We start from the raw sequence: 17,131 nt of genomic DNA, 5'->3' as shown, positions 1-17,131 counted from the left end.
GATTCGCATCGTAATAGGATGCGATTCCGCAAATGGATTATACCGGCCAGCATGCCGGTGCAGCTGTACCAGAATAAGAACGTTAACGATCTCGGCGTACTTTATGCAGCGTCATTCGCGATGACATCTAAGAACGGTAGATGATTACGAAGTATAATGGTTCGAGATAACGGAGCTCGTAGCGAGATGACACTTCCCTCGTGCCAAGATCCGAAAATCTGCACTAGTTTAAAGAAGAATGAAGGTCCCTTTAGTAATCTATTCTTCCCCAATGTTTTTCTCTTAGTTTCTTTTCTCTTCTACGTCCGAGTATTCGCTTGTTCTCCCGGGAACATAGAAAGTGTGATATAGTGTCGTAAGAATCCACGTAGAACCTCTCGCTGGTTTTCTTTCATCGCGCAATCGGAGCAAGTTCCAATTTGGCGCGACATCCACGAGTTTTATTCTCATTTTTCCTTCGGATAGTTCTTACAATTTCCACGTTTCTCGAACGAGAACTCATTTACGTCGTCCGTTCGCATGTTACTAATTTCTGAATCTACGCTAAACGTTGGAAAAGCAGAGCTGGCTTGATTTTCCACGATCTAGTCTTTCACAATCAGTGGAATTTCTAACTTTTGAGATTTCCATATTGTCGGAAGGGCGTTTGATTTTTGAAATATATCTTTTTGTACTATATCATATTTTCCGTACACGGAATAATACATATTGTATTTAAATATTATTTATTTGTGTGTGTTTGAAGTATTTCAGAATTTCACATCGTAGTGTTCAAGTTCATCACAAATATCATATTTATTAAAAATTCTGAATCCTAGTAAATATCTAATATTTCAATAAAAATTCCTAAATTAAAATAAATTTGATTTGCTTATTATATAAAATGACTTGTTTGATAAAAAAATTTTATAATAAATATTTTATTTATTTTTTTAGAAAGAAAAAATAAATTCTTGTTTTGAGTACATAATAATGAATTTCCTTTTAAATTGACAATAAGTATATTAAGACTATTATCAAGAAAATATTTTTTATTGTATTTGACGCACAAAAAATATACGTTATTGTCTTAAGGTTTTTTTATTCTACTTTAAGATAATCCCGTTATTTAAAATAAAGTAAACTGAATAATCACTTTTCTTAGTAATAGAATAATATTTTTCTGTGTGCGTCATTAAGACAACTTAATGATTTATAGAATAATTCTCTACGCTCCACTTATTTTAATCTAATTAAAAATTTTATGTTTCTTTTTAAAATAACTATTCTTGAAAACAACTTCGTGTTATTTACAAAAAGAAGAGATTATCGCGATAAGCATATATTTTACTCATTAATTATTACATAAATTTCGCAAATCTTTAATAGAAATTCATTCGCAAATATATAGTTACGCTTTAATTTATGATCGAAATCACTCATCGAGCGTGTGTGTGTTTACGCGCAATAAAATCTTTCTCTATCAACAGCCATTCCTAATCGAGCCACGTCGCAACTCTTCAACAGGATACAATATACGTTGATGCGCCAGACGTTAATTGCACGCGGGATAGCGATTAATCAAAGCTACCTCGGTTGGATAACCGATAGTTATCCTAGCGGAGCAAGCTTTCGTAAAAGGAAATCCGTCTTAAACGCGAGTTTAAACGCGCTCATGGAAAAAGTAGATGCGCACGATGCAATGTCTGGATCAAGTTTATAAACACGCACACGTACGCAACACGTACACACGTAAAGCAGCTGTCTCCAGATTACGTCTCCCAATCGGTGACGCTGCCAATCGTTCGCTTTTTACTTCGTTGCATCGAAAGGGCTGATCCTATAAACCACTTCTGTTTTGCAGATGTGTCACGTCTCGACAGCTCTTACTTTGCTCTTTCGACGTGGCTGAAAGTGTAAATAGGGCCCTTTCAGAAGCGAAAGCGAGGGAGTGTGTAACTCAATCCGCAAACAGGGTCGCGATGCAGCCGCAACCGAGCTATGGAAGTACGATAAGTAATTAGCTGTAAACTAGTTGAAACTTACAAAGTGACCGAAGATGTACTTGCTCCGATAAAATTACATTTCGATCAACTTGGAGTATTTCTCCTTGGGAATCGAATTCTTCACACAAGCTCCCGTAATATTGACGCTAACTTTTATTCGTTGCAAAGTTCTTCAGCCTAATTTTGTGTAAAGTAAATTTGTCACTTTAACTGATAAATCAATTGAATCCACATGTTTCTTCTACAATCGAGCGGACCATTATTGATAGCGTCGATTGGATCAAGACCTAATATGAGATAACACGTATCTCCATGTACAAAATATCACATGTGATATTACTAGACATACACCGGATATCCGGATATCAATAATACCTCACGAGAGTTGATATATTATCATGACGAAAAAAAGCAATTCGTGCCTGAGTTTTTTTTTCTCGCAACTGTGCCTTTATTTGGATTTGATATTCGTATCTTTATCGTCGTATTACTAAAACGATATAGTAAGATATAAACGGATTTATTTGAGTATTAAAATATTTAGTTACAGAATATTTGTCGGTCTAGAAAATATAATACATATCTTATCGATGAATAAGATTATTAGTCTTGAGAGAAAATATCATACAATAAGATTATTAATCTTGAGAGAAGATATCATATAATAAGATTATATTATATCATCAAGGAAACGAATGCTTGTAATAACTATAAATATGTATCATATATTTACATAACGTAAGTTATGTAAATTTGTTTGATCTGTTTTAATTTTATTAAAATGGCTCAATAATGACTCCAACTACAATTAATGATAAATACTATAAACATAATTATTTTCAGAATTATTCTGTCACGTAACAAAGTTTTATAATAATTTGAAACTTTGGAAATTTTATCGATAAAATTTGAGTCCAGATATAATTAAAAATATTCTAAAAGTTTTATATTATTACGACTTATAAGTTCAGAACTGAGGTTTCATAAATTCCAATCAATGATAGTATTCTTAAAACGTCAATATGAAGTCATATAATTCCAGTGGAAGAGGAATTATCGGTTCGATTATCGAACTGATATTACGATGATGGTGGAGAAGATTGTGAAGATGGTTGTGAAGATTCAGATATCCTCTGGTTACACGAACGGCTAGTTTATTCCCCCTCTGAGAGGCGGAACATGTTGGTGCACGTTTACTCCGCGCGCATTGCATGAACAGGCTCGCGCGCGATTCTGCTATTGTTAATCATACGAATCCGCTTCGTGGTCTTGCTCAGTTCAACTATGACCATCGGCAGGGCAACTACCAGATTGTTCGCTCGCGCGTTACAATGTCGAAAATGATAATTCGCGGCATTAGGCATGCGATGACGTGTTTGACGCCGTCGCCGAAGAAGCAGAAAAAAGAGAAGAATGACAGCGGGGACGAGAAAGTGAATTTGCCGCGAAACGACGCGTTGATCGCGGATGCTGCGGATGAATCTCGATTCGTGAAGAAGACCGAGGTACGATTAGAGATGCTTAAAAAAAAAAAAATACCGCGTCTATACTTCAATTTCTATATAAACCTGAATTATATTAAATTCTATTATATTATGATTTTATTAATAGACAATTTTTAATGAACAATGTAGAAGTATCATTTTCACGACAGATGTCCCCGCGGAAATCTTCGTCTTATTCAAATTCAGTTAGTCGATTACTCAATAATTTCTTCAAAGAAAAATATTAAATATATGATATATTGGGTCATCTAAAAAGTATCCGCAGTTTTTTGTCACTAGATGTGTTGACCATCAACACTATCTAGTGACAAAAAACCGCGGATACTTTTTAGATGACCCAATATAATCAACTCCGAATTCATTCGAGGATATCAAATTGTTATTAAAATTAAAATCGTTGGCTTCATAATATCTTCGCTTGCGCGAGGGTGGGGGGGGGAGGGGGCTAAATATTTATTGACGAGACCCCTCGGAGAAATCATAAAGGACCATATATCGATACTCGATAGCCTATCGAGTATCGTGCATTAACACTCAAGGTCCGCCGACGCGACGCGACGCGATGCGATGCATAGGTCTCGTGGATGACTCATTGTCGGCGGAGCCGGAGAGAAAGAGAAAGAGAGAGAAATTCCACACACGCGGGGGCCTCTCCTCGTTCCTCTCCCGACGTGATGCGGAACCGACGACGCCGACGGTCCTCGCATTCCCGTCCGATTGTCCTGAATTGAGAGGGTACATTCCTGAAACCTTACCGAACCGCATGCCGGAACGCGGCAACTATCGGATTCAGAACAGAGACGCGGCGGTTCGATATTTGACTTACAAATGAAATTTTCACAACACCGCCGAACTTTGAAAGTTTTTTTTTTTCCTTCTCTTTTTATCGTCGCTTATCCGGAGCCAACAGCGACAAATGACACGTGCGATTGCGACGATTGCGATGATTGCCGTGTGTATGTGCGCTCGATTTTTATCGTGATTTTAATTGTGATTTTAATTCGCGAATTTTGATTAATCGCAGTATGTATTTTCATTCGAACAGCTTTAGCATTTGACGTTAACGCTGCGAAAGATAAATATTTCAGAATTTCTAGAAATAGCGAAATTAATGGTGATAAACACGATTATAAAACCTTGCTAATCGGAAGTTGATTTTAGTTTCAAGACACCTGTAGCGAGCTTTAATGCATCCTGGTATACCGTAATATCTCGTCCGGTTCATAAATTCGAAGATATCCCATTGCGAGACCGTGAAATATCCGTCGTGTGTCGGCAATAAAGTATCGCGATGTATCACGCAGAAATAATAAATGGCTCCCGAATGTCGCAGTCAGCTATGGTTTAATTCAATCTTATAGCCGACTCTCGCGGATATAATTGCGCAAGAATTTTAATACACTTCCGTGAAATAAAACCAGTAATAATAAAACTGGAAAATAATCTAATCCAATTCAAAGTTTACAATCAAATTAATCACAAATAACAACAATCAATTGTATTTTCTATTTTATGTATTCCATTTACGCATTTGAATTAGTAGATTATATACTAAAAAAAATATATATTTCCGTAATAAAATTAATAACAATAAAAAAACTACTGAAAAATCTAATCTAATCTATTCAAGAGAGATTCAGCAAATAACAACAATTAATTAAATAACAACAGTCTATTTTGTTTTCTATTTTTTTTTTTATTTACTCCATTTAATTTGAATTATTTGAAGCATTTAAATTAGTAGATTGTATTAATTTGTATACATTATGAATTAATTTTTACAAATTCTTCCTCCTTAGCGTGATTTATCAAGTTCATATTATTTTTAACTTTTCTTTTATTTCAACAACTTTCACAGAGAGCCAGAATCGACTTTGCGATCGATAGAACAGATCTCCTTCACGATCGCTAACAAGAATATTCACATGTCCGCAAGTCGCGTAGAAAAAGGGTTGCGAGGCCGATGCTCCGCGTGATGTAACCGCATGGCTAGAGTGACTGCCCTTGGTGTTTCTTTTTTTTTTTTTTTTCACGAAGCATGATGATCTCGATTACATCTGGCCTCGTGAACCTTCTCCTTTTCCTCCTCCCTTTCCGCCTCCTCCTACTCTTGCTCCTTGCTTCATCTCTCCTCTTATTGCTCGTCGTCTTCAAAACGGTGCCCGTGATTGATGGTCTTGTGCTTGTTGTATACGCACAGTCGCTCGATACGTCGATATACCGTTAACTTATCTTCTGCATTGTCGGATTAAAGCGTGCGAACGGCCTGCGATCTGTTACTCCAACAAGTGCAAGTAGTTTGGCTCAGCTACGCGTTCTTTCTAGAGAGTAATGGTTCTCGAATCTTCTTTGCATAATAACTCGCCGCTGATGTTGATGCAGTCTTTTTCGTTCCTTAAGCGTCTACATCATGAAATATGCATTTTCTCAAATTAAAGTAGCATGTATATGAAAACATTTGTATTTTTAAATACATTTACGTAGCATATACTGCAGTAGTTTTTACGAATAATATTTATTTCAAATGATTTTTATTTAGCCCTGAGGAATACTTACCTGATTTCTTTTTTTTTTTTATATGTGAACGAGTATTTTTACACTCCAGCAGTGACGAATAAATGTGAATTGAAAAATATTGTTTTGTATGAATATTATTTAATATATATATTTTTCTTTTTTAATAATTATTCTTAAAGAACTTGTGAATATACATTTCCATCAAAATCTCGCAACAGAGAAACGTAATATTTATGAAAATCTTTTTAGAAAGACTACTTAACATGCTTATTTCATTTAACGTTTGTTGATTTTATTTTTTCCAGAAAATTTTAATTAAATATGTATAATGCATAATGTTTTCAAATACTAATAAATCGAAAAACAATCAATAATTTACAATATTAATAATAACAACTTTTATTGTCAAAAATATCTTATTATTTCCGGATCTAAAAAAAGTTCATTTTGATTAATATTTATACAGAAATGATTAAAAAATTGAAGGATAACATTACAAGACATTTGATATAATTATTGTAAGAAGAAAATAATGTTCGTTTTCGTGCAGAGTTCTAAGGCATAACGAACAGAATGAAGATTTTATATTTTCCTAATGAAGAGTTTGTTTGCATTCCACTCACATTCCGGATTTAACATAAAGCGAGAGAGGATGTCTCGCAAGCTCGTTCGAGAAATCATAAACACCTTGGTTGTTTTTTTGTCTCTGATGTGGAATCATCACGCCATTGAACAACAAGCAGCTTAGCTTCGCCCATTACAGAATATAATGTGGTCAACGACCAATAAGTCGGGTATCGCGATGGGATCGACTGGTCGCGCAGGTTCGTCCGTCGTCCTAGATCCCTTTTTTCTTACGCAGCTCCGACGATTACGAATGTTTCATGAAAACCAAAGTAGCTTCGTAGAACCAAATAGCTAAGGATGCACGCTGCATCCATCCTTTTGTATTAATTGTCACCGCGGCACACAATAAGGCACACGCGAAACTTGACTTTGATCCGTGATCTCGTTAACTCGCAAATGTTTACGCGCTGTCGGCTCATCGAGCTAACATCATTGGCATTTGCTTCGATTAACGTTATCTAAATATTCAGAGTACAATGCGCACTAGCTGTATGAAAACAATTAACATCGTCGTACGGTTTATTAAAGGAAATTAGATACACCTAATTACTTGGCTAATTATGCGTTTTGTCGAACTTGCACAGATAATTAATTCATGACTACGTGCACCAGTTTGCATTATTAACCCAATTTATTCACGTAACTGTACACGAAAAGAACAATTTTGTGAAGTATTTAAAAATTTAGCCGGATATAGATCTGAAAATAAATTTTGTCATCAAAATAATTACGTAGAACGCTCAAATTAATTGCTACAATGTCAACATTTCTTGCAGGACTGCTCATCATATTTGAGTTTCCTACATAATTATTTTGACTAAGAATTTATCTTCAAATCTGTATCTATATACTTAAACTTTTAGATATTTAGCAAAATCATTCTTTCAATACAGATTTAATACTCGCTGTTAAGGTTTTGACGAAGTAATTCTGGGCACAAGTAAGTAATGTAGCAGCAATCGTTGCTCCATCAGATAATATCGTCAAAGCACGAGCTTGCAATTCGCTCGCCTTACATCCCGCACATCCCGCACATCCCGCTGCGAGATATTAAGTTTATTTCTTAGCGAAGGGAAAGATAGTTACGGTATCGCGGTTAAGGGCCGTAAGATAGTACGGTGGGCGCGCGTGCAATTAATTGTCTTTTCTCACGTGTCAGAATGATGTACCGAACTTATCGCCGGAGGAACGCTACTTTGAAATGCACTTTGCCGATAAACACCGCATTCGTCATTACGCGGATTCTCCGCCCGCTCGCAGTCTTTTATTGTCTACCAGTAATCATTACCCGTTACGGCTGAGTGCGGCCTTTTTACAAAGAGAGGCGTGTTTGATGCGCCACTGACTTTATGACTCGTCATTGTGTCCCGCGTACGTTTTAATATACATCGTGCACGAACGCTCGAGTATATTGGAAACATTTGTAAACTTTATTGTATCGAGTTCCCGATAAGTTTTCAATTTAAGGCGCTGTCAGCTATGTTGCAAGCATACAAAAATAAGGAAACGAAGAATCTAAAGTTGGGAACACAATAGGCACAGACAATAGGAACAGGGAATAACGAGTCTCCCAATCAGAAGAGAGCTCTGAAGTAATATATTGAATAAATTAAAATGTCAAGGCTTTTTTAAAAAACGAGCAAATATAGTTAACTAGTAGATATTTGCTCGTTTTTTAAAAAAGCCTTGACATTTTAATGTATTGCATTTACTACTTTTCTATATTAATACGTATATTGAATATTATATCTCAGAACTCTGATTGGACGGCTTATTCTCTGTTCCTATTGTCTTTTGTGTTTCCAGCTTAACTCTAAGAATTTTACATATGTAAAAACAAGTGAACTAGCTTATCTCATTCTAAAGGTGACCCTATACGTCAATAATACTGAATCAGTAATACTAACAGTATGCATTAATCTTTTTAGTATTTTTACAACCTACACGATCAGTAATATGGACAATACGAGTATATTTCACTTTAATTTTATGAACTATATTTATTACACTGTGACATACTGTGACATGGGTCTTAATACTGGATGCTTGGAAATCAAAATCTAGATCACCGTCAGTATTCTACGTCCTACGTCATCCATCAATATTAACCATACACGATCACTAATACTATCAGTATTTGTTAATACTGACAATATTATTGATCATATAAGGTCACCTTAATATCTTATGCATAATCTATCCTATTCTATCTTAAGCAGATCTTGAAAAATATGGCGGACCAAACATATAGTATCCAATCTGTTACTTGAAGATCTCTAGTTCTGACTATGCTCTCTGTTCTTCTCTCCCGACTGGCAATGGACCGTCGTGCGTGCACAGTTAACGCACGTGGAGGTGCGTCGTCCGTGAGACGGTAATTAGCCGGTATGCGAAACGCGCCGGCGTCCTTGAATTCACGCACATTAAATACGCACATATGCGTATGCGTCGTACCGTCTTCTGCAATCAGTCCCTCGCGCGCCACTCGATTTCCGATATCCTGCATTGAGTAATGCGGTAATATTATCGGACTTCTCATTACGTCGTCCAAGTCGGGAAACGTTACGCTATATAGTTACGCTGTATAGCGATAACGTCGAACGTGTTCCGCGTCCAACGCTATGCGGCAAATATCGCGAATACAATGAGAAGCGTTATACTCGAGTCTCGCTAATATTGAGTCACGTCACTGAACTCGCTAATGAATATTAATTGGGGATAATCAAGAGCAGCCTATTCGCACAATCCTAACGGGTCTAGCTGTGAAAGTAATGAGAATCAAATTGTAATTAACGTTATAGTCTAACAAGAGAAATCCCTGATTCTTGCGTCCATGGAGAAATTCTGTCGACGTCCGCTATATACGCACGCGATACACACATTCTATTTTCCTCCCGCGCCCCGTTATAACGCTGGCCCAGCGTGTTTACAACGTAATTCCGCTTTGCATGTTTCACGTCCTCTGCACAATAGGAGAATTATAATTTTTAATTGGGCAAATTTGAATCGCATTACGCCAATTAATCCGCAACCGGACGCTCCGCTTCGATGCGCTCGCGTCAGGAACGTTACATTACGAGTTATTGCAGCTAAGGATGTAGGGAAGGTATAAATCGAGGAAAGAGAGAATTGCGATTCTGTAATCAGCTATACGCTCGCACACGTACTCTCGCCATTGGCTATTAGAACACCGCAATTTGTTATCGCATGTTTTATGCGTGTATTAGAATTTTCATGTATCTCTTAACAACTTATCAGATAACTATAATTCATTCCTTACCTAAGTAATTTAATATACGAGGAGAGTCAATAAGTAATCACAATTTTACCCTTAAAAATCAGGATGGTGATTAAGAATGTATTAAAAATATTTTTTAACAAAATGAAAAAGTATGGAAACGAATTTTTCCATATTACACATATTTGGAAGTAATAGAAAAAATTTAGCGGCGATTTTAGAACCTGGAATCAGAAATTGTTTCAACAAGAAGTAGACATGTTTTAAAATAATTAAGATGAAATGGGAAAATTTTTATTTAAACATAATGTTTCGAATATTTTAAGTGCGCTTATGCTTTCATAAATGCAATTATAATCTTGATAATGTAAAGTAATTATAATCTTGAGAAAACGTAGAGAGTTTATCTTCTCGTTGATAAGAATTGTGGCATATCTTGTCGCAGCGTGTCGTGTTCTTGTTAACTAAATAATTAGGTACAATTAATTGCTTTATCTGAAACATCACTCGTTCATTCAGACTTCCGAAGGAAGTTCGATAACCTTCGTTAAAACGGCGACCTCTAGAAAATTGTCACATTATTCGACGATTGTAACTCGAGATTGATGAGCTTACCGCAAGTAATTGGTGTCACAATTAAAAAATTCTCGGTTAGTCGATTGTTTATTAACTCGTCTATATCGATATCTGTTCACGCATAATCTTTTCGCAATAATTAACAGTCTCTAACGGTAAGTTTAGTGAGCGGCTATGCGTTAGTTTATTCTCTTCAGGAAATAATTAGCGTTCGTTCTCGTTCTTATACGTGATAATCGAGTCGTGAGTTCCTAGTCGCGATAACAGAATATTTCTTGCTATCGCCTCGGCCGCTTCCTTCGGTGAGATTTTCACGCTCGAGGACTCTCGCGAAAAACACTAGTCGACCCGACTGACGTTTTCGCAGCCGCGTGGCTGTCAGAAGCTGACGGAGGAGGAAAAAGGGACTTTTCCGAGCATATCCAAGGCATTAATAGCTATTACGTTTTTTTGGCGGGCAACGTAACGTGCACACCACGCCGCTCGTCAGGCTGGCAAAAACCGGCCGCGAAATTAATGTTCGCCGCGTGCTAGGAATTTCTTTCTCGCCAGAAACTCGGCGAGGATGCGTGCCGCTGGCAGCCCAGCGTACTGTGGTTAATCTTTTTGTAATATGTATCAAGTTTTGGCCGTCACCCTGGACACATGCCACTTGGAGTAATTGCCTCGCGAAATTACTGTACAGGACAGCTAAAGAGTTACCATCCGCTTCTTCCACTTCTTTCAGAGTTGTACACGACGATTTTATAACAATAGGCAATGATATAAAAATATAAAAAATACAACAGTAATATTTATGGTTCTATTTATGATAAAAATAAAGCCAATACGAGTGAAATATCTGTATACGGCTCAGTGGTTGCTGATGCGTAAATTATGGATTTATGATGTGATAAGATAAGATTTGCAATTAATTTGAACGTACACATACCAAATGAAATTAAAGTAAATATTTTGACTCTGGATTTGACTCCCCTTCAGTGCGAAAGTCAAGTACAAATTATCAATCGTTTGTACTTATCTTTCACATTGAAGAGGACTCAAATCCAGAGTCGAAACGTTTGCGTTTACTTTAATTTCTTTTTATAAGTACATCCTAATTAGTTGCGAATTATATCTTATCGCGTTATGAATGGATAATTTAATTTACGCGCTAATAATCGCGGAAATTCACATAAGTATTTTATTTATATCGCGCGCGGATATCAAAATTATTAATATGTATATTTTTTCTAATAATAGAAATTAAGAAGATCCTGAATTGTGATACTTGTGCATTTGCCGAAGCCTTTAGTATCGTCGACGCTCTAAATACGGCGTCGTACTTGTACCTATCCTCGTAAGAAATAATTTAAAGAATAATGACTTTCCCAATGCACATAAGGAGGTGCGAATGCAATCAACGGGCGGAAACCAACGGAAAAACGCTTTCCACTGCAATGACCATTATAAACTCGACATGTTAGTTTCGCGAGAACGGTAAAGTAATCACGTCTTTATGCGGATTGTACGTTCACGCTCTAGGCACTCAAGAGGGAAAAATGCGAATAGCTTTTCCCATGGTGGAAATTTGCGTAATTATGAAAAGCCTTAGCTTGCTTAGGTTTTTTTTCATACTCCCCTAATAGAGATGTATATTCGGTTTGAATATTTCATATAGACTTAAACGAGGAGTGTAGATACAGATAAATATGGATGTGAAAGTTAAATCTCTTTGAAGTCTTTTCTTTATTACAATCTGTTCTTTTTTTGCATAAAGATTTCCAACAATTCTGACGATTATTTTAACACTTAATTCTTGAATGGAATTTTTTAAGTTTCCAGGAAACAAGTTTCATTCCATTCGAAACTTTTTTCGGAAATCTAACATTTTTTTTGTAAATTCTAAATATTTGAAAACTCATAGGAATTAAAGTAATTTTTTAATCATACGTATTAACATAATTTTTGTGGAAATATCAGTCTTTTATTGTCGATTAAAATTATAATGTGCATACATATATCACAATTATTCTGTTTTAGTAATCTTTTTGAAATTACTCTTCTTTTAAAAGAGTCGAGATTTAATATCAGGAAAATTCTTTGGCAAGTTATAAGGACGTCGACTCGTCATATGGCAGTGATAACTCCCAACGGCTAATAAAGTCGCATGTTATCGCACGTGTGCGCACGATAGTAGCATCGTAAAAGAGCGGATACATCATGACGTATTTTTATCTCACACGACCCCGTGAAAAATTCACTGTACTTTCCACGATGCTTCTTTATCTATTTAATCTTCATTAGCTTCAAGAATTCGTGCTGCATTAATTTTACGAGAATCCAAGGATAAGAACGTATATAGTCAATACGGATTTTATGTGGCTTACTTATATTTTCACGGCATTTCAACGAATTATTTCTTAATATTAAAGTGGAAAGAAGGATTTTTTACTGAAGTATCTAAAGTATTTAAGTATAGAGAGATACAGATTTGAAAATAATTCTGTTGGACTAAAATAATTATCATGTCAACGCGAATGTTTGCACAATTAGTTCTTGTCGACTTTTCCCAATTAATCGTCAGAAATAAATCTGACATCTAATCTGACGTTCGTGTTTGAGAATTATGGAAGAATGCAATTCATGAATGCATTCTGAGACGGACATTCCGATCGCTCGTAGATCGTGTCGAGAATGCGCAGCGTACATTTACATAACTAGTTCGGCAACGCGTTCCGTGCACGCATATATGGCGTTTAAGAAATTGTGGGATAACTGGTGTGCTCGCGTTATCGAGAACTACGTGCGAAAGGATGTCGCGGCGCCGCAGCGTCGCTCGTGATTTCTTCATTGGATACCTGCATTAAAAAAAATTTAGTGCACGTATCCAATGAAGCAAAACTGTTTATTGGAGGCATTTTTTAGTGGCTACTAAATATTTTGTTTACATAATAAAAAATTTAGTTGCATTTGGTCAAAATGCACGGTACAAAAAATCCATGCCATGAATGAATGAATTAATTAATAACGAGCACGATATGCGCGCTGAAAGAGTAGCGTCCTGCGATCGAAAAGTTCATCTAAAGGACGTTGTGTAATATTTAATGAAGCATACCTATCCACGATCATCGAGATATCTGATCGTTTATTTACTTTATTAAAGACACAACACGGCGCAATCTCATGTAAACTTCCTATATCTTGAGAAAAAAAAATAAGATTTCGCACAACACTTCAGTAACTTTCCGTGACGCTGACATACTAATCGATAAAATTTTAATGTCGTAAAACAGCACAGAGACCTTTTAGTATTTACAATAGTTATTCTAAAATTACATAAGCTAATATTCTATAAAATTGATCATAACATAGATGATGACGGATTATCGCATTGTTTTCTAATCGAAGACTGACTCTCATAAGAAATCCACTGATTGATTCGATATTTTCTGATAATTCATGTAAGATAAAGCCAGATAGCACATATCTATTCGCACTTGCTGAATTTTATCAAAACATGAATGATGCACTTGTTATGACTAATTAGAGGGTTTCTACTATTTTCAAGTTGTACACTTGGAAACTTTAGAGTTTGGACTTTCTTCGTTCCACAACTCACTGATCTCGTTTTCTCAAACACAACGATATAAATATGTCGGAACCGATAATTTTAGACCGACTTCCCTCGTGACGACTTCCCGGGCATAGAAATGACAGTGAACTGCAATACGCTCGGTTCTGCTCGGTAGAACATAATGTACGAGCGCGGGCCATCCGTGAAACTTATCGAAGCGGACATCCGATCTCGAAAGAGCAAGAGAGAAAGAGAGAGAGAGAAGAGAGAGTGCGGACGGACGATTCACCTGCGTGTTGTACCTGCGATGATGCGAGAACACGCGGTCGCACGCATCGCGCGTCGTCGGCCGCCGCGGTTGCACGCATCGCGAGCATTCCCACAGCGCGAATACGCGCGGAAAAGTCGTCGCGCAGGCGATCCCGCGACGACACGCTCGCTGATCGCCGACGGTGGAATTCGATGCACCGGCACGCCGGGGTGTTGCCAAGGATTTCTCCCAGGCAAACCAAGCGTAGGAAATTCCTGAAGGTAGCACGCGGGCGATCGCGGGTGGAACGGATTGCCCGCTTTCGTGATTGCGTTCGTCATCTTTTTTTCTTTTCTTCAATTTACTGAATTCTCTCTTTTCGATAGAGTGCTTTTCCGAAGCCGGTGCTTTTCTGCGCACCGTGCACAGATAGCTGTGAAGGACTTACAAATGAATAGAGAACGCGAATACAGAATACACTCGCATACTGAAAAAAAAAAGATTGGTTGTTGCAACAAGTTTAGATAGTAAAATATGGCATGACATTTTTATATGGCTGCAGTAACCAGTTTTTGATTAGATTGTATCGAAATCATATACTGACATTGCGGATAGGCTAACACAACTAAAAATTTGCTGCTACAAAATTTGATTGCTGCAGTCATATGAAAATGCAGCAACCAACCTTTTCTTTCAGTGCCGAAAAGATTTCCGGATTCGATGCTGTTATTCTTAAATCTGTCATGAAATAGGATCGATATAGAGACGATTATATTTGATGATTATATTTGTTACTAAGAGAAATATTTTACTCTCAATGAAAATTCTTAAATCTAGAATAAAATAATTTTGGTAACATCGATTTTGTGCTAAATACTATGCCAGCATCCGGACGTAAGAATATATAAAAATATTACTATGTATTATATTATTTCTGTCTTAAGACAATAAGTCAATCTTATATTTAATTCAATTCAAGAGAGAGAAAAATCGGAATTATATTGATCTAATTTTAATATTGTTTTATTTTTATACGGTTGCGATAAGATTACGTACATCAAGAATATTTTTTTTTTTTTGGGGATATATTATCAGAAATCGGAGAAGATATATTCCCTGCTGCTCGCAGGGAAATCGCGTGTTAGATCTCGACTTCCGTAATACTTGCGCAATTCGATCATAAGTAATCACAATTATTTCATGCTTAATGTGTTAAATATGGCATCCGCGACTCTCCTCGGTTTCAGGTTTCCTTTTTTACGTACCGGAGCACTCATCGTAATCAGCTACAAGGCCACCCGCCCGCTCTTCATCCGTATGACGATCGTCCGCGACCGGTTATCGAGACATCGAGAGCTTCTCGGTAGCTCGAAGGTGGTCTTCTTATCTTTCAGAGTGGCTGTGGAACGTGTAACATCGGCTGTCGTTTTCTCTCTCGGTTCGACCTATCCGACTTTGTCGACTTACCTTCCGCGGATGAAGTGTATGAAATGCCCGCGGATGCATTAATCGGTGCGCTCGCGGTGTCGATTAGCGACGTATAAAAAGCGCATTATAAATAAACTATTTTATTTTACGATCTTGTTATTTTATACGAGGGAGCCAGTGATTCTAAGAAAAGAAAAAAAAATACATGCATTGAAAGGAGAACGGTTTTGCTGATCTAAAAATTTAGCTCGATACAGATCTGAAAATAATTTTGTTGGCTATCAAATTAATTATGCAACTCATGACGCTCAAACTGATTGCTAGAATGTCAAAATTTTTTAACAGCATTACTTATATACATATTCGAGATTCCCACGCAATTGTTTTGATTTGGTCCAAATAAAATTATTTTCAGATCTGTATCTACCTAAATTTTTAGATACTTTAGCGAAACTATTCTTTTCGCTGCAAATCTATTGGGTCATCTAAAAAGTATCCGCGGTTTTTTGTCACTAGATAGTGTTGATGGTGAAAAAACCGCGGATACTTTTTAGATGACCCAATATTTCACGATTATTTTACTAGTCGTTTTATTATTTTCCAATTAGTAGGAGACCAATTAACATAAATGGAATAATAAATAATAGCCGATAACGCTCGGTGCGCGATGCATTTACATTTAAGTGCGGCCGCACGCTGCACCTGCGCGTGACGTCTTTTGTTTGGCGTTAAACACCTATCTCGTTCCCGTTGCGCGATCTCGCGTTGTCCGACGCGGGAATCGACGCATAAATCACTGCGTCGCGTATACAAGGCCGTCGATCGCACGTGAAGGAAGCGCACGGAACAGCTGTTCCTGAACAAAGGCGCAACGAGACGAAACGAGACGAAACGAAACACATAAGCCCTGATTACGCGCGTTCACACGCTGATGCAACGTAGAGCACGTCATGTCGATATTCAACGTCCGCTCATCGCCCGGATTCCTTAATCTTGACGAATGTTACGCAACGAGCTGTGAAACGGTAGAATACACGTGAAATTGTGAAACACTGAAGCTTCTTTATTTATTTCCTCTTTGTTTCTTATTCTATGACTACTGTTCGAGAATATTAATTTTTTTATAATGGAACTGTGTATTTATATAATAATTGTTAATTACTACAATTTCTACGTTTGTCGAGTGTTTAACTTTTATTCTATTCTAATCTGTAAAATGTACAAGATCAAATAAATTGTAAACGAAAAGAAAGATTTTTATGGAGCATTTGAAAGGCTAGGTACAGGTTTGAAAATAATTTCATTGCATCATTAAAATAATTGTAAGATGCTAAATTTTGATGCCAGGTTCATTTTTTTTGGGCGTTATTGGGATCCAAAATCTAAATAGCTCATCTAACGGTCCTCTTTAAACCCTACAACTTTTATTTGTAACATTTTTTTCAAAAA

General features: G+C 36.7%; 1 protein-coding gene across 2 annotated transcripts in view; it reads left to right on the top strand.

Moving 5' to 3' along the window:
• Positions 1-17,131, top strand: part of LOC105152177 (signal-induced proliferation-associated 1-like protein 2) — a 69,481-nt gene that overhangs the window by 37,330 nt on the left and 15,020 nt on the right. Inside the window, exon 2 of one of the 2 annotated variants that reach the window (XM_011066297.2) lies at positions 1,844-1,986. The exons of the other annotated variant lie outside the window; for it this stretch is intronic. Within the exon in view, the coding sequence (XP_011064599.2) occupies positions 1,981-1,986 (6 nt within the window). The 5' untranslated portion in view covers positions 1,844-1,980. The remainder of the gene's footprint in view (positions 1-1,843; positions 1,987-17,131) is intronic. 2 annotated transcript variants of the gene reach the window in all.

This window comes from Acromyrmex echinatior, chromosome 14 (assembly GCF_024713525.1).
Source record: "Acromyrmex echinatior isolate Ae372 chromosome 14, ASM2471352v2, whole genome shotgun sequence".
NCBI classification, from domain to species: domain Eukaryota; kingdom Metazoa; phylum Arthropoda; class Insecta; order Hymenoptera; family Formicidae; genus Acromyrmex; species Acromyrmex echinatior.
Note: the sequence above shows the minus strand (reverse complement) of the source record. Positions and strands in the feature narration are given on the sequence as shown.